Source organism: Cydia splendana, chromosome 21 (assembly GCF_910591565.1).
Source record: "Cydia splendana chromosome 21, ilCydSple1.2, whole genome shotgun sequence".
NCBI lineage: Eukaryota > Metazoa > Arthropoda > Insecta > Lepidoptera > Tortricidae > Cydia > Cydia splendana.
Window position 1 is genome coordinate 11458360 of NC_085980.1, and position 26320 is coordinate 11484679.

Consider the following 26320-nt stretch of genomic DNA (forward strand, 5'->3'; position numbering starts at 1 on the left):
TAGCACTACACTGATTCTCTACCAGTCTAATAAAATCTTTAGTGTACTTACACACTTCACTCTTCTTTGCAATGGGATAGACGAACACCTTCCTGGAGTAGTCGTCTAGGAACGTGAGAACATAGCGCTTGCCTCCGAGAGAAGTAGTCGGCATCGGCCCCATGACGTCACTGTGAATGAGCGCCAGCCGCGCCTCGGCCACCTGTTTGTTATGATTAGTCACAAAGGGAGCGCGGGATTGCTTACCCTTAAGACACATCACAAACTTTCTTCTGAGTAGTAACCTGAAAGTCAATGTCATTAGCAACCTTCCTAAGTGATGCCAAGCTATCAAAATTAATATGACCTAATCTTTGATGCCATAACATCATATCCTTAGACGTAGATGACGTTGTCAGATTGACTTTACCCACAGAATGAAGCCTGTAAACTCTCCCAACTTTCCTAGCATGTAAAACTACTTTACCAGCTTTAAGTATGTCACATCCATTATTATCAAAAATAAATTTAAATCCCTTTTCAGCCAGAGTAGACACAGATATTAAATTAACAGTAAGGTCGGGTATAAGCATTACATCTTTTAAAGTAGTATCTATCGTATGTCCACGAGAGTTAACCGTAAAATGTACGTCACCTTTCCCATTCACCTCTAACTTCTTGCCGTTGGCAACACACACCTCCTTAGTCGACGACTCATCGAGAGCTTGAAACCATTCTTGGCGTCCTGACATATTGTCTGTCGCTCCAGAATCAATAATCCACGAACTGTCAGTGTTAAGTGCAGACAACACCATAGAAGTCGACGTCGCTCCATTGCGGTCCAATTGAGGACAATCCTTCTTGGCATGTCCTTTAGAACGACATTTCCAACACCACAACTTGTTCGTACTTGACGAGGTACTAGCGTGTTTTGATGTACTTGAGGCATTTTTCTTCTGGCCTCGGGAGCTAGCCTTTTCATTACGATTCCGTGTAAATAAGCAGCCATCGTCGCTACCACCAGCGGCGCTCCCTTTCCATCTCTTATCTTGAAGAAGTTTTGTTTTTACCATATCTGTAGTTATGGCTATACTCGAATGCTCCAGAGCCATTATCATGGGCTCATAATCTTGGGGCAACCCTTGGAGCATAATAGCAGCCAGAAATTCATCATCAAGAGGCTTCTTCATGCTACTCAATTGTTCAGCAAGTGACAAGATCTCGTTGACATAAATCTCCATGCTATCAAACTTTTCCAGCTTAATCGAGCATAAAGTTCGCAGACACGACAATCTCCTGTTCAACCCGGTGTCATCGTACGCCTTCTGCAAGGCATCCCATACATCCTTCGCAGTTTTCGCCTGCGCAATGTGAGGATAGCACGATTTTTCAACACTCAAACATAGCCTCGCTCGAGCCCTCTCCTCTTTACGAGCTAATTTGTTAGCGTTCTCACCTGAGGTTTCGGATTTTTCAGTAATACATTGCCACAAATCCTCGAATACGAGTATGTTTTGCATCTGAAACGCCCAATCTCGATAGTTGATTGTTCCTTTCAGCTTTTCCAACGCAACTTTCGGATTACAAGTATACTCGTCCATAGTGAAATAATAATATTTTCCACAAAATATTCACACTTCGCGGGCTTCAGCACATAACCTGCTATTAAATTAATTTAGATTTGTGCACAAATATTTCAAAAAATACAATATTATTTCAAATTGCGTGACATTATACGGAAAAATTATTGTCGAGTGACAGGAAGAAAACAGAACGCCACAGGCCTTGACATATTTTCAAATTAAAATAATTGATGGCCAGCGTTACACTTCCAACAGTATGTAGTTCTGATGACAATACAATAATATGGTACTGTCGAACTGATCTGATGATGGAGACAGGAGGTGGCCATAGGAACTCTGTGATGAAACAACACAACCTAATTGTGTTAGGGGTTTTTAGAATTGTCTCGATGAGTATATAGGTGTCTGTCGTAAGAAAAGTACAGTCAGCGATAAAAGCTTGTACCAAAAATGAAAAATCACATGTGCAAATAGTGTGAAACCAGATCCTTAAATAAAATTCTGAATAATAAATACTTTTTTTTTTGGTATTCATAAAATTTTGAAAATTTTCAAAGTGGTTGAGCACCCCCTTGTAGTTGAGATAAAATTACGAAACTTGGTGTATTTTAACAGCATAATAAGTGTAACAAAATAAGGGGGTGCCCCGTAGGAAAATAAAAAAAAATGTTTTTTGAACCACCCTACTCTAGTGTGACATGGTGGCTCCCTTATCTCTAGAGCTGACTGTACACGGCCTTTGGCAGCGCTCACAATAGTCCGTGTTGCCCGGAGGATATTTGGCATGAAACGAAGGGTACCCGAGTGTATAAATTGAGCTTTACGAAGCTACCAGACTGTAGATGTGTAGGGATAAGGTTGGATTGACAAAAATATAAGTTTTGTGGGTTACTATACTGGGTCAAGCAGATCTTGTCAGTAGAAAAAGGCGGCAAATTTGAAAAATGTAGGCGCAAAAGGATATCATCCCATAGAAAATTTGAATTTCGCGCCTTTTTCTACTGACAAGATTTGCTTGACCATCTATAGTTACATTATAATTCAAATATAATTTAATTTATTAATTGCAAAATTAATTAATTAAGTTGAAATTACACTTTAAACTCTTGCGTTTTGTACACATATTTAAATACACACGGACGACGGAATTTAAGGTAAAAATAATGAAATTATATCGCGGTAGACCCGTTTGTGTAATTAAATAAGTTGATATTGTTTGGGCAATTGAGAGGGTACAGAATTTGTTTGGCGTATTATTATAGATGAAATAGACAAAAGCGTCACATACTGGAGACTTTTTAGGTGCATTGAGGTAACTTCGAAAGCGAGGCTATTATAAAAATTTCAATACTCCCAACTCGCCTAAGATGCCAATGATGTTGGCGTGTGTGAAATTAGTGAAAAAAAAATAGTCCTTAGTGTGATTTCTTCGGAAAAATATCTTCTTTCAAAAGGGTATCTAAAATGGAAGACTTATTACGTAAGAGACACTACACTACACTACTTGAAACACAACATAAAAATAAATGCAACTTTATTTAAACCTAATTATAATACATATTTTCTCTCTTACGACCTAAAATATATTTTATTTGTCATCGTCATCATCATCATATTTCCCATGGTAGATTTTCTGCGCGTCACGGATGATATCCACGGCTGGCCCTGCCTTGATGATACCATCACGGATATTCTGTCCAATCTTTTCCTGAAAAAAAAAAACATAAGTTAAATAAGTTTTTGGCAAAAATTTCATTTTTTGTACAAGCTTTTATCGCTGACTGTACTTTTCTTACGATAGACAACTAATACTCATCGAGACAATTCTAAAAATTCCTAACACAATTAGGTTGCGCTGTTTCAGCACAGAGTTCCTATGGCCACCTCCTGTCTCCATCATCAGATCAGCTCGATGGTACCATAATATTGAATTGTCATCCGATTTATACATGCATGCAAAATTTCAGCTCATTCGGAAACCGGGAAGTGGATCAAATTTAACTTGCAAGATTTGATTACAGACCGACAGACAGACAGACAGACAACGGACAGGTGAAACTAAATTAAAGCTTGTAAAAGAGTCAGGGAGTGCTTTCATATTAGAAGTAATACTCCGGATTCTTGACTTTAATCATGGAACTTTGCATGAATGTAGCTTACTTAGGAAATAAATGGCAGAGCGCGCCGTAATTCAGGGTCATTTGTGGCGTTTTCAACCAAAAGGTTACTTGTCTGTTGTCAATAAGGCACTATTTCCATAAAGCTTCAATTTAAAATTAACCTTATCGACAACCGGCACATGTGGTACCTTTTAGTTGAAAAAGTCACAGTTTTCTTGCCCCATTTGTTTTAACTACTTGCGTTAATTACTTTCCTGTCTAAAGACAAACAACCAAACGTACCACATAGAAAACTTGAACATGGGTTAAGACAAGTATTTTTGTGCAAACTAACCAACTTTTTTAGGTTGTAAAGATACGTCACATTCTCGGTTTCCACCGTTATTGAAATTTGAATAATATCGGGCAAGATAACTCATAGACTGGCAACCAGGCCATAAACAAAAATTATAGACTGGTAAACCAATTTTTGTCAGTAGAAAAGGCGCGATTTTTTTTTTATGTGAGTACGACCGTTAAATGTTAAGGCCCCTGTACACAATTGGCCAGCGCCGGCCATTCCAAGGGACGGAGCCATGCGGTAGAATGAGATAGCAATATCACTTGCTCCCTCTAACGCATAAATGCGTCCCCCAGACTGGCCCACGCTGGGCTATTGTGTATTCAGTAGAAAGCAGCGGCAAATTTGAAAAATATATTCGCGAAAGTTATAATTTTGAATTTAGCGACTTTTCTAGTGTCAAAGTAGGCATGCCAAGTTATAATGTTGTCTTGTCTGTGACTAAACTTACCAGTTCTTTCCCAAGGCCAGGCGCCGCCGAAACATTGCTCGCCATCGCCATCAGGCACGTGAAAAAGAAAAACAAAACACGGAAGAATTTCATTTTGAATTTCGAAAATCGAATTCGAACGTACGTTCAGACAGTTGTTATGAGAATGAATTTCAAACGCTCGTGAGGTCTTTTATATGGGTGATTTGTTAATTAATAAAAGATGTATTCATTTTGCTACAAGAAAACTCACTTACGCTTTTTTGGAATTGAATTATAAGTACAAAGGAACGATACCAATGAGCAATGTTACATTTGCATTTAATATTAAAAGGAGGTAATTTGAAATGAACTCTATTTGTATCAGTGTAAGAGTGAATAAGGCTTTGTTGGACGGTAATAAAAGGTTGGTTTTGATAAAGCACGATCGGGTCAGCATCTTAGCTAGGGAAGTCCCGTCTTGAAAATTGATACGAGTAAATCCCCCTTATTTTTGACTATGAATTAACATTTTTATTTGACTAAAAAACTTTACAAAAAATGGATGAATAATAGGTACGATGATTAGGGAGAGTTTGGATTTAAAATTATGTTTTCTTGTTCTTGGCCTGTCTCGGGGTCTCTCGACGAGTGTAAAGCCCGCATTACAGTTTTTTTTATACGTTCCAGACCTGCTAGCATGAGTTTCGTTATAACGCGCGACTCCATACATCCAGTGCGACTTAACCCTTAAATGCATAGTGTTGCCAAATGTCTACAAAGCATTAAACAGCTCACAGATTTAAAAAAAGGCCTACGTTCTTGAACGCACCTTTATAGCAAACGTCAAGTAGTAGGGTGATGAGTTAAGGGTTAAATTTAGGCAATATTTTTAATTCATAAAAATTAAATTCGTTTTAAGACGAAAAGTCGGAAAGCTTGGTTAAATCTAGAAGTTAATAATTTTTAGTATGTGATTTTGAACGGTGTTTTCGGGGTTTGTAATTATTTTATATTTAAAAACTTTATGATAGGTATATCACAAATAGTGTACCTTTCTAATGGTAGTAAAAATTTTCATATATCTATTACTGAAAACTACATATTCACACAAATATGATTTAGCCAATTCAATTTCTAACAATGATTTCGCAGTGAAAATCGAAGTTATATTTTTTTGTACTATTTTTCCTAGAATCGGCAAACAGTTATGTGATACATACAGCCTGTGGCCTGTAATACGAGCAAAAAATTAAACTGTAGGCTGTACTCGTCATACTGACCAACATTTGTTTTGACCAACTTTTAAAAATAACTTGTGGTTTGATTTTTAATACACTTCAAAGTTTATTCTAAGACGCAATGTATTGCGAATTTTGTTATGTTTAAGGCGTGACAAGCAACGTCAATCACAATGATATGGCGTGGCGATGGCGTCCATTGAAGATAATATGTATTTTGTATGAAAAATAGGGACTCTAAATACTTCATAATTTTTAAAAGTTGTTGAACAAAAGTGTCACCGTTTGAGGAGTACAATCTATGTTTTAATTATTTGCTCGTGTTACAGGCCACACCCGGTATATTAATTTCAGGCAAAAAGAAAAAATCATGCATTTAATGGTTAAAGTAAAGACTCGCGCGCGAGAACGTAACTCATGCTAGCGCGTCTGATAGTAACAAGTGTAACAGAAATGAAAACCGGACAAGGGACACCGAGGGTTCCGTACTTTTTAGTATTTGTTGTTATAGCGGCAACAGAAATACATCATCAGTGAAAATTTCAACTAGCTATCACGGTTCAGGAGATACAGCCTGGTAACATACAGACGGACAGTGGAGTTAGTAATAGGGTCCGGTTTTTACTCTTTGGGTACGGAACCCTAAAAAACGATTCGGAATCTACAATTTTTATTGGTCTCATTTTATATGCCTTTAATTGATGTGAGTAATGACTAAGAATTACCATAATAATGTATACATAGATGGTCAAGCAAATCTTGTTAGTAGAAAAAGGCGCGAAATTCAAATTTTCTATGCGAGGATATCCCTTCGCGCCTACACTTTTAAATTTGCCGCCTTTTTCTACTGACAAGATCTGCTTGACCAAGTATAGTAAAATCATTTCTTAAAGGAAATATTTATTTCTGTAGGTATTAAATCTGATAAGCTGTAATTGAGTAATTAGCAGTTAACTTTAAGCACTAAATTGTGCGTAGTTATGAAAAATGTAATTAAAATTTATGACATTAAAACCCCATACTAACTCAATATTAAGATTACAATCGAATCGTACAGTTCTCAAAATGTTAAAATTCATTTGGTTTTTTATACCATGTATTTTGGGTAAGGTTTAATTTAAATTTGTAGTTCATTGTTAAAAATACTATATTTTTCAATATTTTTATGACTAATATGATAGTTCAGAAAAAAATCCAAACAAATTTACATAACAATAATAAGTAATTTTCTATATACGGGTCTTATCTCTGGGAAAACTCGCATTTTAGAGTTTTTTATAATTTTATTTTCCGAGCAAATCTCGGTCTCCCCGATATTAAAATATTATTCAATAGACAAAGCTAATTGTTTTTTTAAAGAATTTTATTAACACAACATATTTTTGAAAAGCCTGCAGCGGATTTGATAGCCCACGCAGTGCAAGTGTCATTTATGCGTCATAATTTCATAGAAGTTTGACGTTTAAAATAACACTTGCACTGCGTGGGCTATCAAATCCGCTGCAGACTTTTCTTGGTTTGACTCTATCGCGTTTTTCAGTGTTTCTGTGTCCAATTTCACCTGTGCAGCTCCCGGATGACTTGAAGTTTATAAAAGAGTTCAATAACACGGCTGCTGAGGACGATACAAGCCATTGCATGGAGGAGCTCAGAAAATGTCTCAATCCACACACGTAAGATAAGATAAGATATGATAAGATAAGATAAGATAGGATAACATAAGATTCGATAACATTAAGATACTATAAGATAGTGGTAACACATTGCATGAATGAGTTCTACGGCCCCGACACTATCATGAATACTGACATTACTTTGAAGGAATGACGTTTTAAGTGATAGTGTAGGGATTGTAATGAAGCTATGACGGCAAGTAATGAAGTTTATTTTAATAATTTCCATCAGTATTGGAGTTATGTCAAAGTAATGATACTAGAAATGACATTAATACTGACAGTGAATTGATTAGAATGATGGAATCAGACATGACAGAAAGAATGATGGACGATAATGAAGTTATTAAACATTTTTAATATTTTTGAAGTATAGTCAAAATAATGACATTAGACTGATAGTGAGTGGAGCGCATCATTCTAATCCCTCATTCCGTCATTTAAAGTACGTAACAAGAAGGTTTTATACTAACAAGAGTTATTACTGGCATTTAAGTCAATAAGTGAAGTATACCTACTCTATTGTCATTGCTCTAAAGTTTATTTTCACTTGACTCTGAAGAAAAAAGAAAAACATGCAGAATGCGACGCCTAAAGAAAATCTCTGTCCCTTTCTAAAAGTTGCAATACAGGAAAAAAATACTTTTTACTTTCAATTGTTAACAATAATTAAATAATATTTTTTTACTATGGAAAATTTAGCCGTAGCAAAATGCCGGGACGGTGCTAGGACGATGATGGTCACCCTAATATAGTTTGTGCGGAAAGAGAAGAGTCGTAGAATGTATGGGGCCCAATACATTTGACGACTCTTCTCTTTCCTAACAGACTCTAGAAAGACGGAGTTCTCCCACGACCGATTAGAGTCTAACCACTATAATATATAAGAGCTACAAAAAATAAATAAAATAGGTAAAACATTTATTTTTAGACAAGAAAGGCACACAGATAATTACTTCACAGACTAACATACATAATTATAAATTTCATTAACTTAAAATTAAACAGTATTATGGCGACAGAACGGCGGCGTGGTTCCGTTGAATCGTCTTGTGTCTGATTCGCGGAACCTCCGAAACACTACACCCTTCGGCCAGGAGTCTGCGCACTCGATGGTCCCCTGCAGCGGTCGCTGCACGCGCATCACATAAGAGTTGAAGTGCACGTAGTGGCGCGATCGAAACTGGAACACCTTCAGCGTGTAACCGGTCTTCTGGTATAGATATGTACTCCACCTCTCTAGCAGCCGTGGCGGTGTAATGCAGGCGCGACACATACAGTGCAACACTGGGTGTAGCAATCTGCAAGCCGGAATTAGGCGGCTCGGCGGTATCACACTGTCTTACGAGGCGCTGTACTCGTCTTCTTCTTTCTTAACACCAGTGTTAAATCCTCCTCATCAACAATTGCACCAGGGAGCTTCTCCTTGGGAGCAGTTCTCTCTTCAGTACCCGAGCAGTAGTTCTTTCAGTACGTCAAGTATGGAGCTTATTGAGATATTTACGCATTCTTACTACGCAGCTTGAGCAAACTTATCGACTATCGTGGTCAGAGTCTATCTTCTTCGGCACGTTAGTTTAGATGTGAGACGTGATCTAGATATATGTGTAATATTATATTAGTTACACTAATGAGTGAAGCAAATCCTTTCAGTCTGTCATTCTGTCTGACATTAATGGTTTGTTATCTTCGTTGCCATGGTTACGTCAAAACATTTTCAAACACACAGCGATTGATGACTGCCCTCAACAAATTATACACACATTCATACGTAAAGACAAATTAACCCAGGGCTGTTTGAGTCAGCAAAATCCTAACTACTTGGTTTCGTAATATTATACTTTTAAACTTTTAATTGCATCTGAACTACTTATCCAAAGACAAGAAAACTGAGTATTATACACAAACCATGCATTGCACATACACGTGTGGAGTATCATATAAAAGCAGATTAAATAAATCAAAATGTTTTTTTATGTTTAAACTGCAAATATTTTAATGAAATAAGGTAAGATATGTAATTTTGAGCAACAAAAACGTTAGAGGAATTAGTCAAGAATCTTTTCTGTGTAAAATCATGCGATTTGATTATTTCGATTTTAAAGCCAAACGTTCATCTTCTGGGGGTCGGTTATCTTTTGTGCCACTACCCTAAATCCTTTTCTAACTACCTATCTCTGTTTCTCCATTTTTCTTTCTCATCAAGCATAGAGTTACGAGTACGACAATATAGTATGGTTACGACAGGTTAGAAGAATTGGAACCGTTGGTTGAATACTTAGGTTTTTTGTGTTCTTCAAAGCGTACTCTATAACAAAACTAAGCCAAACGGTTAGGAAAATAATAACTTAAAACTCCCCGTGAAAAGTAATGATGTAAAATACTGATAAAAATACTGATAAGTGTGTGGGGAGATTTAAGACTATCATGACCGGACTGGACCAAATGCTGGAGTTTCATTACAAGTCATGTCAGATTCATGATAGTGTCGGGGCCGTATTAGGGCCTACGGCGATGGAAGAGTTCAGGCACTGTCTCAATCCACACACGTAATATAAGATAACATAAGATTCGATAACATTAAGAATATTAAGATACTATAAGGTATTGGTAACACATTGCCTGAAAGAGTTCAGATAAGAGGGCCTGCCGCGAACAACGTTCGGCGTGTTGCCTCTCTATCGCACTTGTAAATTCGTACGTAAGTGTGTGTGATTAGATAAGATAACATTAAGATACTATAAAATATTGGTAATACATTGCATGAATGAGTTCAGAGGGCTTAATACCGCGAACAACGTTCGACGTTTCGACATGTTGCCTCTCTGCACTTGTAAATTCGTACGTAAGTGTGTGTGATTAGATAAGATAACATAAGATTCGATAACATTAAGCTACTATAAGATATTGGTAACACATTGCCTGAAAGAGTTCAGGGGGCCCACCGCGAACCACGTTCGGCGTGTTGCCTCTCTATCGCACTTGTAAGTTCGTACGTAAGTGTGTATGATTAGATAAGATAACATAAGATTCGATAATATTAAGATACTATAAGATATTGGTAACACATTGCATGAATGAGTTCAAGGGGCCTACCGCGAACAACGTTCGGCGTGTTGCCTCTCTATCGCACTTGTAAATTCGTACGTAAGTGTGTGTGATTAGATAAGATAACATAAGATTCGATAACATTAAGCTACTATAAGATATTGGTAACACATTGCATGAATGAGTTCAAGGGGCCTACCGCGAACAACGTTCGGCGTGTTGCCTCTCTATCGCACTTGTAAATTCGTACGTAAGTGTGTGTGATTAGATAAGATAACATAAGATTCGATAACATTAAGCTACTATAAGATATTGGTAACACATTGCCTGAATGAGTTCAAGGGGCCTACCGCGAACAACGTTCGGCGTGTTGCCTCTCTATCGCACTTGTAAATTCGTACGTAAGAGTATGTGATTAGATAAGATAACATAAGATTCGATTATATTAAGATACTATAAGATATTGGTAGTGTCCGACCGAAACATGTTTTTTGGCCGAAACCGAAACCGAAACCGAATGTTCGGCTTTGGCTCTAGTTTCGGCCGAAACCGAAACCGAAACCGAAACTTTTCTAGACTTCTTAAAATCGTTGAAAAAATGACATAAAACCGCTTTTACACACATTATGGGGCTGTCAATACCCAAATGTCCTTGAGATTGATGTTAATTAAGCAGTTTTGTAAGAAAATTACTTGAGTTAGACCAAGATAATTCTGCATCGATTTTGATAACACACGCAATGCAAGTGTTATTTTAAACGTCAAAACTTCTATGAAATTATGACGTATAAATAACATTTGCACTAGTTGCACTGCGTATGCTATCAAAATCATTGCAGAAACTTTATTGGGCTAACTCTATTCATTCACCAGTCAAGCTAACATGTAGATACAGGGTCAACCATAAAACCAACCAAAAACGCGAGCGCAGCGAGCGCGAAATTTTTTGCTAACAATATCGCAAGGCCGGGTACCGATCTTCATCTGGGCCTAAAAGTCCGAAGTGCCCCAGTGAGGCGAACTTTCATGCGAAGTCAAAGCCGTGCTTCAGGTTTCAGGATAAGTAGTTGAGCACATACTCCAACCAATGTCCATTGTATTAAAAAGCGAGATCGCAGGCCGAGCAAGGCTCAGCGAGGCCAAAGGATAAGCTGAAGTAGAGGACACGTGGAACACAATTAACACAAACCAATGGTAAATTGAGGTAAAAAGTGAGATGAGGCTAAGGTCGCGTATTCGTATGAAAAACTGTACTGGGAACATTTTTAAGGGATTTTTCTTCGTTTTAATCAATAGTCAGCTGTTCAGCCTCGCAAAATATTAACTATTGAGAAAATCAACTTTGCGGCACTAGTTGAGCGTAGCCTTTAGCCTCGCTTAAAATTTGCCATTAGAGGTAGATAGGAAAATGACTGAATAAGTGAGTGAATAAGAGCGAAAAAGACATCGAATTTGATATTTGATTACTATTTGCTTTTCGGTGAAGGAAAAACATCGTGAGAAAGCCGGACTAGTCCCGATAAGGCCTAGTTTACTCTCTGGGTTAGAAGGTCAGTCTGATGGCAGTCGCTTTCGTAACAACTAGTGCCTACACCAATTCTTGGGATTAGTTGTCTATTGGACCCCAGGTTCCCATTCCCATTGCCACGGCTCGGCAAAAATTCCGGGATTACGCGAGGAAGATGATGAGTTTTCTTATTATTCTCTTGCCCAGGGCCCAGTAACATGCGACAGTGCTATCTCATTCACTCCGATACAATTAGACAGTGTGCGCGTTATAGGTATTGACAGCCTCTTAAGACTGCGTCGACCGTCCAGTGGCGCCCTCATTACTGGAATTGTGTTTTATAATAAACCAATTAATTTCTGTACTAATCAGTATTCATATATGTAAGTATTAATATTGTTATCCTACTTATTCCCCAACTTTTGGGCTTTGTCCGAAGTACCATTTCGTAAGTTTCGGCCCGGCCGAAAGGTTCGGCCGTTTTTTGGCCGAAACCGAAACTACAGCCGAAACATGTTTTTTTGGCCGAAACTGGCCGAAACCGAAACCGAAACCGAACCTTCGGTCGGACACTAGATATTGGTAACACATTGCTTGAATGAGTTCAGAGGGCCTACCTGGAACAAAGTTCGGCGTGTTGCTTCTCTGTTGCACTTGTAAATTCGTACGTAAGTGTGACAGGGAGGCAAGACGTGGTTTGCGGTAGGCCCTCAGGCTACGTCTCAACCCTCAAACGTAAGTTACAATTGGAAGTCTCTTTCTGATAAAAGGATTGGAGAGAGACGTCTGTATCCGTCACCATTTTAAGAGCCTGGTTCTTTTCGGTGGAGTAGTCGCAATTCCCCTCTTCTCTCTGATACACCCAGGTCAATTCAAACGTGCATCTGACAGCAAATTAATATTAGAATAATATTGGAATGATAAAGTTAGCTTTTGTTCACGCAAATTGACGTGTAAAATATGATTTTTACCAATATACGCTGTCTATCTATCTATATGATGTAGATAATACAATAATATAATTTTAGATAGTTTTCAGAAACAATGGTACCATTAATTTAAAAATCATCTAACTTTGGGTTATTTAGACTCAGAATCACTATCTCTCTCAAAAAAGTGTCCCTAGTTTTTCATACAAATTTTGGGTGTCAGTTTTGTGACGGTTTATACAAAATGTATGTAACGCGTCACAAAACTGACATTTTTTCGGGACACATTTTTTTTTCTTTTCGAACGACAGTCCTCGCGATTTCGAGTAGAAATAACCCAAAAGCTAATGGATTTTCGAAAAAAAAAATGGGACACTTTTAAGTGAAAATGCCCTTTAATACGCGTTTTTCAGGATTTCACCAGTTTGTGCAATAAACTCCCTGACTGATCTTAAACAACCATTTGAAAGCATGTGCGAACTGATTCATGAAAACTGTCGCAGTAAAAAAGGTACAGTGCCGATTAATATACTTACAAAAGGTACAGTGCCCATTAATATACTTATAAAAGGTACAGTGCACATTAATATACTTACAAAAGGTACAGTGCGTATTAATATACTTACAAAAGGGTACAGTACCCATTAATATACTTATAAAAGGTACAGTGCACATTAATATACTTACAAAAGGTACAGTGCCCATTAATATACTTACAAAAGGTACAGTGCCCATTAATATACTTACAAAAGGTACAGTGCCCATTAATATACTTATAAAAGGTACAGTGCCCATTAATATACTTACAAAAGGTACAGTGCTCATTAATATACTTACAAAAGGTACAGTGCCCATTAATATACTTAATAAAGGTACAGTGCCCATTAATATACTTACAAAAGGTACAGTACCCATTAATATACTTACAAAAGGTACAGTGCCCATTAATATACTTACAAAAGGTACAGTGCGTATTAATATACTTACAAAAGGTACAGTGCCCATTAATATACTTACAAAAGGTACAGTGCCCATTAATATACTTACTAAAGGTACAGTGCCCATTAATATACTTACAAAAGGTACAGTGCCCATTAATATACTTACAAAAGGTACAGTGCCCATTAATATACTTACAAAAGGTACAGTGCTCATTAATATACTTACAAAAGGTACAGTGCCCATTAATATACTTACTAAAGGTACAGTGCCCATTAATATACTTACAAAAGGCACAGTACCCATTAATATACTTTCAAAAGGTACAGTGCCCTTTAATATACTTACAAAAGGTACAGTACCCATTAATATACTTACAAAAGGTACAGTGCCCATTAATATACATACAAAAGGTACAGTACCCATTAATATACTTACAAAAAGGTACAGTGCCCATTAATATACTTACAAAAGGTACAGTGCACATTAATATACTTACAAAAGGTACAGTGCACATTAATATACTTACAAAAGGTACAGTGCACATTAATATACTTACAAAAGGTACTGTCCCGGAATCCAGGACAATTTACACTTCGATAGCTATAAAAATTGGGAGCAAACGAAAAAGCCGGGCTTCACACAGAGCATTTAATGACAACTGATCTAAAAACAAAAGGTAAAACAAAATACCATAAAAACATAGACAAAATGTATAAAAAGTATAAATAACACATAAAACCTCAAATTAGTCCTCGACATCATCCCCCCCGTGTAGCAAGGCTACACAACTTCTTCGGGCAGTCGAGCTAACTTTCTGGCGGGCCTCCTTAATAGGCCCCCTTTTGTGGCCACGTCAGCCACTCTGACAATTCCATCTCTGCCCGGGAACACTTCCACTATACGGCCTATAGGCCAAACACCTCTAGGCAGGTCGGGGTCAACTACAAGGACAACGTCGTCTATTTTTAAATTGTAATACTGCATTCCGTCGTTTCTTCTCGGCTTCAGACTGGGCAGGTATTCTTTGAGCCACCTGGTCCAAAAGTGCTCGGACAGTCGTAGAACTTTTTGCCACTCCTTTCTTGACGAAAATACACCATCGTCTAAAACGGCCGGTAGCTGCTGCGGTGAAGAGGTACCAATCAAGAAATGGGACGGAGTCAGGCTTTCATACTCTCTGTTCTCAGTAACGTAGGTTAATGGCCGCGAGTTTACTAGCGCCTCTGCCTCTAGGAGAAGAGTATGGAGTAGTTCCTCTCTGGGAGCCCTTTCCTTTAGAGTCACAAGGAGTGCTGTCTTAACTGTCTTTACAAGTCTCTCCCAACAACCACCCATGAATGGTGACGCCGGAGGAATGAAGCACCACTCTATGCGTTTGCTGGCAGCAAAGTCTTGCACAGCGTCGCTGTAAAATTCGCACAGCTGTCTGTTGGCTCCAACAAAGCATGTCCCGTTATCCGAAAGTATCTTATTCGGGAGTCCTCGACGTGCAGCAAAACGACGTATGCTCATGATTGCGGAATCTGCTGATAGACTAGCAACAATTTCCAGGTGCACTGCTCGTGTCGTCATGCAGGTAAAGAGGGCTATCCAACGTTTTTCTCGTCGTCGGCCGATTGACACTTCGACTGGGCCGAAATAATCTAGCCCGGTGTTTGTGAACGGGCGTTTGTGGTGTTCCAGGCGCACATCTGGTATGTCACCGGTTGGTGGGATGTGGGGCGTTGCTTTACGCTTTATACAGTAGGCACATTTTCGGGAAACCATGCGCACTTCGCTACGGCATCGGAGTATCCAAAATCTTTGTTTAAGCTCGTTAATCACCAGCTCGTTGAAGGCGTGTGCAGCTTCGACGTGGTAGTGCCGTATGAGAAGACGAACAGCTGGGTGACGGCCATCAAGAATAATAGGTGATGCAGTGGCGTAGTCAACGTTCTTCATGTGCTTTATACGACTGTCCAGTCTGAGGAGGCCATCTTCATCAATAATCGGGCAGAGAGGATTCAATTTGCTCGACTTGGGCAAGGGCTTAGCTTCTCGAAGCAAGGCAAATTCTTCGCCGAACAAATCGGTCTGCGTCTGTCGAAGAATGGCAATTTCGGCCTTCTGCATCTCTACGGCGGACAGTGGTGGAAGCTTAGAAGAAGGGTTAGTTTTGTTTTTGGAATTTGGATTGTCATGTGCCAAAAGGGAACGAAACTTATTGATGCACTGAAATATACGTGCAGTTGTACGAACCAGGCGTAACCATTCACTAAAACGTGAGGGATCTGGCACAACCGATGAAGGCTTGTCCAGATTGATGAGTCCTACATGCGTCTTAGAGGGTTTTAACTCCTCCAAGACGGATGTAGTTTCAGGTGTCGATGGTTCTTTGGGCCATTCACTGAACGGCAGTAATAAGAAATCAGGTCCAGAGAACCACCGCGATAAATCGACGTCACGATCTTTTAATCTAGTCGCGTCATCCGCTACATTCAAACCACCTGGTACGAATTTCCAGTTGGTAACTTTGGTGATTTCGGTGATTTCGCCCACACGATTCGCGACAAATGGTTTGAATGTCCGTGCATCACTACGGATCCAACTTAGTACTGTGGTCGAATCAGACCAAAAGTAGATTGCATCAGGTTTTATATCGTGACCGATGCATACCGTATTGGCGAATCGGGAGGCTATCAGGCTAGCTTGGAGTTCAAGTCGTGGTATAGACGTAGGTTTCAAAGGACTCAGTCGGGCCTTTCCACCAATGAGAGACAGCTTTACGGAACCGCTCGTTAATGTAAAGCGCCAATATGCGACGCACGCGTATGCCTCCTCGCTGGCGTCTGCAAATATATGGAGCTGTCTGTCACGAATGATATCATCTGGAAACCCACATCTGTACCAGCGCGGAATTTTGACGCATGTAATCGTAGCAAGTTGTTGAGACCAAGCTCGCCACTTTTGAACGGCATGTGATTGCAGCTCAGTGTCCCAATCAATACCAGTTCGCCATGTCTGCTGGAATAAAATACGACCTTGAATAACCAGAGGAGTCAAGAGACCGAGGGGGTCGTACACGCACATCAGGTAAGACAATACCTTTCGTTTTGTTAATTTGTCTTGGTCAGGTATGGGAGAACCAGTACGAAAACTAAAGGTATCGCTCTTTGGATGCCATATAAGTCCTAAAGTCCTAACAAAACCTTCAGGCCCTACATGTATATCTTCAACTACAGGAGCTCGTAAGTCTTCTGGTACGGCCGCAAGTGCAGCGGGTACGTTAGAGACCCAACCACGCATCTCCATGCCTGCCGCTTTGTGAACCGTTATTATGTCAGCTGCAAGTTGCGCAGCTTCTTGGACACTGTCAAGACTTCCTAAATAATCATCCATGTAATGATCACGAACGATAGCCTTTGCGGCGGCCGGGTAAGACCTTTGCAATTCCTGAGCGTTACGATTTTTTATGTATAAAGCAGTACAGGGGCTGCATACAGCACCGAAGATAACGGAAGTCATTCTGTATTCTTTTAATTCACAGTGAGGGCCATGCCTCCAAAGAAAACGTAAAGCGTCACGATCTTCCGGCCTAATCCTAATTTGTGGAAACATTTCTTTCACGTCAGCTGTCATCGCAACATGACCTTCACGAAAACGGAACAATATGTGTAACAGTGATTGCAGGAGATCAGGCCCCGGGAGCAGGAGTGAATTCAAACTAACTCCCGAAGTCTTTGCGGCTGCGTCATGGACTACGCGCAGTTTTCGTTTTTGAGGGTGTATTACAGGAAAATGGGGTAAATACCAACGTAAACATTTGTGTGTAACGCTTGTGTTTATTTTATCATGGTATGTTTCCTTTGGACACTCTTCAGTGTAACCTTTTGACATCATGTTATCGATAAAGGCACAATAATCTTTTTTGAGGTTAGACTTTCGAGCCATGCGCCTTTCCAAACCGTGGAACCTAGAAAGCGCTTGAGGATAACTGTCAGGTGTGTTTGGAATATCATTACGCCATAATAGACCTACTTCGAACCTACCTGATGGCAAACGTTTGCCGGTGGATTCTAAAACCTCTAAAGCGTGTTTATCTTCGTTAGAGTACACATTTTCAGACTTAGAAATACCTATGGCATCAAGGCGAAAATAATCTTTCACAAGTTCGTCCATGGTGGTGTCACTAGCACTATTTTTGCTTGAAATGTGATTTATAAAATAGACGGGTTTAGACCAAATGTTGGATTTGCCGTGTAATACCCAACCTAAAGCTGTACGTGTGGCAATCGGATCGGTTTGGGCACCTTCCCTAAGCTCACGGCAGATAGTGAGATACCAATGTTCTGCGCCAAGCAAGACTTTAGGTGTAGCTTCCGATATTGAAAGAACGTCCGCTAAATCAGCCAAGTGTAAATATTTCGTAATGTCGCTTTGGTTGACAGTTTGTGTGAACAGTGACAATGAGTTTACGGCCTTAGCGTTGTTAACCGTGAACGTTTCAGAACATTGTTTACCTTTTATTGAAAAGCTAACATGTTGGATGGGTCTGTGTACTGACATTCCACAGGCTCCGTCAACTTTGATTGACTGCATGGGGCCAGTCGCTCCAATGTGGCGTGCCACCTCCCAGTCGATCATAGTTGACATGGAACCGTCATCAAGTAACGCATATGTGTCATATTTTCCATGAGGTCCACTTACTTCAATCGGAACGACTCTTAAAAACACTTGAGATTCTGGACTTGACATTTCATCGTTTGAGTGTGATCCAGTGATGTTAGAAATTGTAACAGTTTTATCAATGTTTTTGTGTTCGATAACATCGCAGGAGGAAGACGGAGACTCTCTGGCAGCATTGACTACGTGAGGCGTCGCTGCTGAATGTAGCAATGGGTGATGAAAACGCTCGCACCCGTCGACACCACATCGACCGATCCTGCATGACTTCCACCGATGTGCTTTAGATACCAGACACTTAGAACATATCTTTGCTTCACGCAACCAAATCCATTTGTCATCTAAAGATAGTGACTTAAATTCCTCACACTCCGTAAGTTTATGTTTATTGTTACAGTAATGACATAGTTCATTATTGGTGTTACGCACAGATGTCACATGAATATTTTCACTTCGTGTAGGTTTGTGTGCAAAATTATTGTTGCCGACTGTACTATGTCGCCTACCTGACTCTGATATAATGGCACCATTTCGCCTACCTAAACCTGAAGTAAAGGTGCCGGTTTGCCTACCTAACTCTGGCATAAATGTGCCAGACCGCCTACCTAAATCAGGTATAACAGTGCCAGGTCGTCGGGCGTAATCAGGTATTAAACCGTAACGATTGTGTTTTATAGCCTCAATATCAAGAAACTCAGACAGTAATTGAATTTTAGGCACAGATCGGACACTTTTGTACGCAAATTCTTTCCACTGACTGTACAATATCGGTGTAAGTTTGGATAACACACTATGAAACAGCTCTACCGAATAAATATGCTCTATCTGATCTAAGTTTCTAATTACTGCTATACAATTGCGCAATCTACAAGCAAAGTTGGTGAGGTCTCTTTGATCAAAGCTTAGCTTTGGGAGATTCCGCACGAGAGTAATCTCGTGTAGCACGATCATTTCAGGGAGCGCGAACGTCTGCTCCAGCACGTCGAGCACTTGCTCGGGCCGCTCCGCCGTGTACAGCAACGACGACACGCTCTCCAGGGCCGCGCCGCGCAGCGCACCGCTCAAACGCACAAGATTTTCTGTAGGCGTAAACGAATGTTGAGTATCGCGGTAAATGCGTTTAAACATTAACCATTCCGTAGTCTTACCGCTAAAGGGAGTAAGCTGTAGTTTATGCGAGCACCTTTGAGAATAAAAATAAGGCTCGGGCTGATTTGACGGCAACTGACATTGTTTGTTATTTGAGTTGTCAAGCAACGGCATTGATGTCAGTGCCTTATTATTATTGCTCGTAGAGGTTTGCAATAAATTTGAATTGTCATTTATTGGTATTTGAAATGTCACGGGTTTTCTGTAGACATCGCGATGCATTTCATGATTTTCAGGATTATGATGTATCACTGAATTTTCATGATTGCGATGCGACGCAATCATATAATTTGTGTTAGGATTTTGACGCGTGGTGTCTCGTTCTTGAGAGAAATATGGGTTGATAGGGTTGTTTATATTATTTTGTTGAATATAACTAGGTTCTAAACCTAAGTTTCTCTCGCGAACGTGAACCGTAGTAGAGTCTGCGCTTGTAGGCGGGATATTTATTAGGGCCGCATCGGCGTTGTTGTCAGCGGGACGACGGCCGCTATGGCTGACGTCGCGGACCCACGATGCAGTTCGTGAATAAGATTGACTGACCGTATGAGTGTTGGATCGTCCATCCGCTTCTTGGGTTGCCAGTCTTGCCTCTATTTCGAGCTCTTCCACTTGCTTAGCTTGTTCGAAGAGCTTACGTTCGAAATCAAGCCGCTGGCGTGCGACCTCCTGGTCGCGGTGTAGTTGCAGTAGCGCCTGCTCACGTTCAAATAGCTGCTGTTCACGCTCCAGGCTGCGACGCGCCAATTGGGCCTCCTCGTTCAACCTCAGTGCCTTTATTGTGGCTGATGAACGAGAAGACGACACACGCGACCTGTTACTGGGAGAAACAACATTAATGTGTTCAGCACTATTTACACGACACTGGCGAGGCGTCTCGGGGGCCTCGGGGTCTTTGGAGACGTAAGGTGCGGGCGTATCAGTGGTACCGGTCGTAACGGTGTCCAACTTTGTGGGCTGACCGGACCCACCCGCAGCCGACGCTCCGGGCTCCTGGGGGCCTTTGAAAACGTGGGGTGCGGGCATAACAGTGGTACCGGCCGAAACGGTGTCCAATCTCGAGGACCGGCCGACCCCACCCGCAGCCAACGCTCCTGAGTCCGAGCGCGTCTTGCCAGCACTTTTTGCTGGTGTGCTCAGCTGTTTCGTTTTAGAACGCGTGATCATGTTCCGCGAAGGACCAAAATGTCCCGGAATCCAGGACAATTTACACTTCGATAGCTATAAAAATTGGGAGCAAACGAAAAAGCCGGGCTTCACACAGAGCATTTAATGACAACTGATCTAAAAACAAAAGGTAAAACAAAATACCATAAAAACATAGACAAAATGTATAAAAAGTATAAATAACACATAAAACCTCAAATTAGTCCTCGACAGGTACAGTGCCCATTAATATACTTACAAAAGGTACAGTGCCCATTAATATACTTACAAAAGGTACAGTGTACATTAATATTCTTCTTCCTCGCGTTATTCCGGCATTTTGCCACAGCTCATGGGAGCCTGGGGTCCACTTGACAACAAATCCCATGATTTGACGTAGGCACTAGTTTTTACGAAAGCAACTGCCATCTGACCTTCCAACCCAGAGGGCAAACTAGGCCTTATTGGGATTAATCCGGTTTCTTCACGATGTTTTCCTTCACCGAAAAGTAACGTTGTGGTAAATATCAAATGATATTTCGTACATAAGTTCCGAAAAATTCATTGGTATGAGCCGGGGTTTGAACCCACGACCTCCGGATTGAAAGTCGCACGCTCTTATAGGCTACGCTGCTATAGGCTATCAGCGTACAGGGCTTAGCGGTTTTCAACCAACATATATGTACCTTATCATTTTATTAATGTCATCTATAAATTCAATACAATTTACATAGTTAATTTTCGTAACACAAATGAATCAATTAAGTTGAGACTAATCACAGCTTCTTAACTGCGCTTAATTACGTACAATTTTTTTGCAAGTCAGATAGTCTTATAATTGATGCTAACTCATTCTACATTTCAGAACAATGGCATTATTTAAGTGATAAAATAGAAAATTGCAGCGGATCATTTGGAGATTCTTCTAAAATACTCAGGAAGATACCAACCAAAAATTAATCAATGCTGTTACAATCAATTATCCAGTATTGCCTACGCTCAATTTTTTTATTAATAATAAAATTATGAGTGTTTGAAACTGAATTTTTATTTACCTTCCTCTATAAAACGACAGACATGCCAATTCGGACGTACCGGTCTATCTAAAGGCACCGTGAACCACGTTCGACGTGTTGCCTCTGTCGCACTTGTAAATTCGTACGTAAGTGTGACAGGGAGGCAACACGTCGAAAGTGGTTTTGCGGTAGGCCGAGGTAGAACCTGGTGGAACGAACGAATAATAGTACTAGGTAGGTACAGAAGGTTCACTGTCTAACAAAACGCGCCTATTAAGACAGATATGACCGCTAGGTGGCGCAAGCGCGAGCGGTCGTGTCCGTAGCTGCGCGCGGCAACCACTATGGCTAGACACCAAAATTGGTGTTGGCCGCTTGTACGCGACGAATTCGCAGAGTGAGCCACGCCTGGTGCGGGCGAGAGGCCGTAGTAAGAAAAACCGGACAACTGCGAGTCGGACTCGCGTTCGAAGGGTTCCGTACCATTACGCTAAAAACGGCAAAAAAATCACGTTTGTTGTATGGGAGCCCCACTTAAATATTTACCTATTCTATTTTGTTTTTAGTATTTCTTGTTATAGCGGCAACAGAAATACATCATTTGTGAAAATTTCAACTGTCTAATAGCTATCACAGTTCTTGAGATAACAGACGGACGGACGGACGGACAGACGGACAGCGGAGTCTTAGTAATAGGGTCACATTTTTACTCTTTAGGTACGGAACCCTAAAAATCGGCTCATAAGGGTCAATTTTCAAGTTGATTCGTCCATCTTAATATATTTCACAATAAATCATTGGATTCGATCTGTCAACTTATTAATCATCATAAGGTATTTAACCACGCCGGGGCTTCCTCTTATCTCCCTCTTCCTCTTAACCTCTGAACTCATAACACCGCGTTATCAATGCGGCCCGCGAACGCACAATGGGGTTGGCCGGTGGAAGTTTTTAGCAGATGGCGCCATCATAGCTTGCCCCGTCAATCCCTAGAATTGTGTCAAATTTTTGTTTTTTTAATACCCTGGATGCCAGCTCTTTAAGCCAAATCTCATAGAAAAAGGGGCAAGCTATGATGGCGCCATCTAGGCAAACCTTTGACAGTTGCCAACCCCATTACGCAGTTTTAATGCAAATTGTACGTCAATTTATGATGACGTCATCATAAATAAAATAATAAAACAAATGCAACTCTGTTCCAAATGATTTAAATTACGTTTAGCTTTAGTACCTACGACATAACAAGGAAATACATAATATTACATATATTAGGTAAATTATTTTTCATCACACTTGCTCGGAAAAGATGTATTTACACGTAGGGCTTGCGGGCGGGAAATTGAATTTTTCGCCCTAGGGCGGAAAAAATCTTTTCCGAGCAAGTGTGATGAAAAACACTTATTTACACGTAGGGCTTGCGGGCGGGAAATTGAAATTTTCGCCCTAGGGCGGAAAAGTGTTTTATACAGAAGTTTGTTTTTATTAATTCTCCTTTTTTTCCTTACAAGTGTGATGAAAAACATTGTGTGTGCCACGGGCGGTAAAGAAATTCCGAACTCGTGAACATTTTAAGCCCTCGCTTCGCGTCGGGCTTAAAATTGACACTCGTTCGTAATTTCTTATTTCCCGCCCTTAATACACAATGTACTATTACAGTACATAGGTAATTATACTATAACTAAAGTACCTTAGGGCGGGATTAAGGAAAATACGTGCCTATCGGCTCTATTCGGGAAATGAATTAGGGATTAAATAGATACGATATAGTAAAGATATGTGACGTCCCACGGCAAAAGGTACCTTATGGCGGTTGACGCTTACGCTATTATTAACGCCGCTCCAATATTATTGCGGCGCTATGCGACGTAAGCGCCAGCCTCCATAAGGTACCTTTTGCCGTGGAACGTCACATATCTTTACCATTTCATATCTAGTGAATCTCTAATTAATTTCCCGACTCGCGGCGCCAGCCGCCATCAGGTACCTTTTTCCGTGGGACGTCACATATCTTCACTATTTCATATCTAGTGCATCTTTAAATCATTTCCCGAATCGAGCCGTATGTCAAAAATGTAAAGGGGCATATGTACTGTAAAACGTTGTACAATACACGTGCGAAAAGGTAATTCGCAACTAGTGTCGATTTAAAACACGACTGAAGGGAGTGCGGAAAAGAGGAAATTCGAAACGAGTGGCGATAAATTGAAACACGAGAAGAGAGGGAGGAGGGAGAGGGAGGGAACACGAGTTGCAAATTACCTATTGGCATGTGTATCGTACACCGTTTTACAGTACATGTGGCCCTTTAAACTTTCGACATTCGCACGGAAAGTAGCACCATATTATTATGTACAGTCGACGTCAAAAATATGTTTACACTTTTACACCTTACTCCTTTGTAATAAGGCAAAAAGACATTATCTTTGACGTCGACTGTACTGTAAAGAGTATTTGTATCGTTAGTATTTTAGTAAATAGTACCTAAAACTATAGTTCGTTTTTTTTAGCATTAGAAAGAACTTCAAAGAAGGTAAGCGATCTTGACATGTCTTTTAATTGAAAAACGCTTTTTAAAAATCAGTAACTATTACTTATGAAAGCAGAAGAATATAAAAGATCGTATTAGATTCATAATTATTGTTCCATATTTGCTTACTTATTTTTAAAATGTGTTTTTCAATTAAAAGACACATCATGATTGTTTACCTTATTTCTAATGCTAAAAAAAACGAACTATAGTTACCATTGTGGAAATTTTCTTTCGAGCAGATAAATGTTACTAAGTAGAACAAAAATCTACGCTCACTTAAAATTGCAAGAAGATTTAACTGGTGCAAAAAGGGGAATCACTCTAATCGAGCTCTTCGGTAGATCCCTGTTTGACCCGTATTGAACTTTGTATCATTTACCGTTGCAGAAACCTACGCGGCGCCTTATCGCCAGCGAATAAAGTCCATTTCAGACTGACTCAGAGTTTAGCGCTTGCAAAAATAAAATTGTTATTATCTACCAATATAAAGAACGTTAAAGTGTTCGACCATCATTCACTTGTCAATCGTGGAAACGTAACGTTCAGGACAATTTATTTGAAATTGGAACATTCTAAATTCAAAATGAACTTCGGTCGTGTTTTGTTTTTCGTGTTCGCCTGCGTGCTGGCTTTGAGCGCGGTGTCAGGGGCACCCAACCCTCGGTGGAACCCGTTTAAAAAATTGGTATGTACACATTTTGGTCCACTAATACATTTTGCCATAATATATAGTTTGTTAAGGGCCGTTGGTAAGTGGAGTACTGGAGTATAGGTAGAGATAATATTTTTCTTATGCTAGTACATATTAACCCTGAAAAGAGGGATGAGGTATATATTTTTTTATTTAACTGTATTGTACTGCTTAGTATTGTTTGATAGTATACATTTACCTATCCTCTAAAATCAAAAGAAAAATATAAGTATTACCTAGATTTTTTTTAAATCTGTGTCCTTAATAAATATGTATCTATGAAGTTAAATCTGGATTCAATGATCTCCCTTTAATTAAACTGTTAATTTAACAGAAACTTTATTGCTTTTAAAATTGAACTAAAACGTCAGGCGTAGTTTAAGAGTCTTAATCTAAAAGTTTTAACTTTACAATCTCAAATTTAATATGTCTTGCCATAATATCGATTTTTATTCGCTCCGTGTATGACTGTGGCGCCGCTTATTTGACAGTTGGCAGCTGCCAAATAGTATGAAGTTATCGTCCCACGAAAGTTACTATTATCACCGAGTTTCCCCTTCCCCCACCATTAATTTCGCACAATTAGCCAATTATAGGCACAATGTTCGTTTATGAAATTACTAATTGTGTTTCGTCATTTGTTACAGGAAAAAGCGGGACGAAACATCCGTGACGGCATCATCAAAGCTGGTCCCGCGGTAGCAGTCGTCGGTCAAGCCGCGACCATTGCTAAAGGATAACAAAATGGCGTCAACGCATCTTCCCTCTCTCTCTCTCTCTTTCTTTACTAAGTTTGAGGGCGGGCATCTTCCCTCTCTTTCTTACTTTTAAGTTTGAGTAGATAGATGTTTTGATAACGGTGAAAAGCCGACATGAATCTAGAAGACTTTATAGTACTTAAGTTTTATTTATAGAAAAGAGAAACTTCATCCAGTCCAAGTCATCTGGAATTTAGTAATATCTTTAGAAATAAGTACTCATATTTTTTATGTATTATCAAAAGCAATAATACTTGTCATTTTAATGTATTTATTTTAAAATGTAGGTATGTAATTTTTTCTAAAACATGTATGTCAACATTTGAACGCCTATTATAATAAGAAGAGAGAATTTTGTCGAATAATGCCTCTATTGAATTCACAATTGAATCGAATATAAAATTGTATCAATTTTATTAAAATACACTATATTATAAATTATAAGTCTCAAATATTTTTCTTTTCAATCTCACCACCACACCACAGAATAAATAATCTTTTCTGTGGTCGTGCACGCAAAGGGACTTCAAGTTGTGGCAACCCTAATAATAATTGCTCGGAGCAATGCTGAGCTGAACGGAGCCGAGTTTGCCCGAA

At 39.6% G+C, this 26320-nt stretch overlaps 2 protein-coding genes and 1 long non-coding RNA gene across 3 annotated transcripts; 2 read left to right on the plus strand and 1 right to left on the minus strand.

Annotated features, from left to right (window-relative positions):
• Positions 1–3127: 3127 nt before the first annotated feature.
• Positions 3128–4638, minus strand: LOC134801238 (hyphancin-3F-like). Its single transcript, XM_063773771.1, has 2 exons — positions 4474–4638; positions 3128–3270 (listed from the first exon to the last, which is right to left on the minus strand). The coding sequence occupies exons 1-2, from the start codon at positions 4564–4566 to the stop codon at positions 3151–3153; spliced, it is 213 nt and encodes a 70-aa protein (XP_063629841.1). The 5' UTR covers positions 4567–4638; the 3' UTR covers positions 3128–3150.
• A 2053-nt stretch (positions 4639–6691) lies between these two features.
• On the plus strand, positions 6692–21731 carry LOC134801069 (uncharacterized). Its single transcript, XR_010145624.1, has 4 exons — positions 6692–6777; positions 7213–7345; positions 13243–13340; positions 21594–21731. It is a non-coding gene; the product is annotated as an uncharacterized LOC134801069 (long non-coding RNA).
• Positions 21732–24780: 3049 nt separating this feature from the next.
• Positions 24781–25726, plus strand: LOC134801239 (cecropin-like). The gene is made up of 2 exons (XM_063773772.1): positions 24781–24959; positions 25613–25726. Exons 1-2 carry the CDS (start codon positions 24858–24860, stop codon positions 25703–25705), a joined length of 195 nt encoding a protein of 64 aa, XP_063629842.1. The 5' UTR covers positions 24781–24857; the 3' UTR covers positions 25706–25726.
• Positions 25727–26320: the final 594 nt, after the last annotated feature.

Excerpts from the sequence above, each read along its gene's own strand:
- LOC134801239 (XM_063773772.1), top strand. The coding sequence starts at position 24,858 with ATGAACTTCGGTCGTGTTTTGTTTTTCGTGTTCGCCTGCGTGCTGGCT. Across the intron at positions 24,960-25,612 it reads GGAACCCGTTTAAAAAATTG|GAAAAAGCGGGACGAAACAT; the intron begins GTATGTACACAT and ends CATTTGTTACAG.
- LOC134801238 (XM_063773771.1), bottom strand. The coding sequence starts at position 4,566 with ATGAAATTCTTCCGTGTTTTGTTTTTCTTTTTCACGTGCCTGATGGCG. Across the intron at positions 3,271-4,473 it reads CTGGCCTTGGGAAAGAACTG|GAAAAGATTGGACAGAATAT; the intron begins GTAAGTTTAGTC and ends TTTTTTTTTCAG.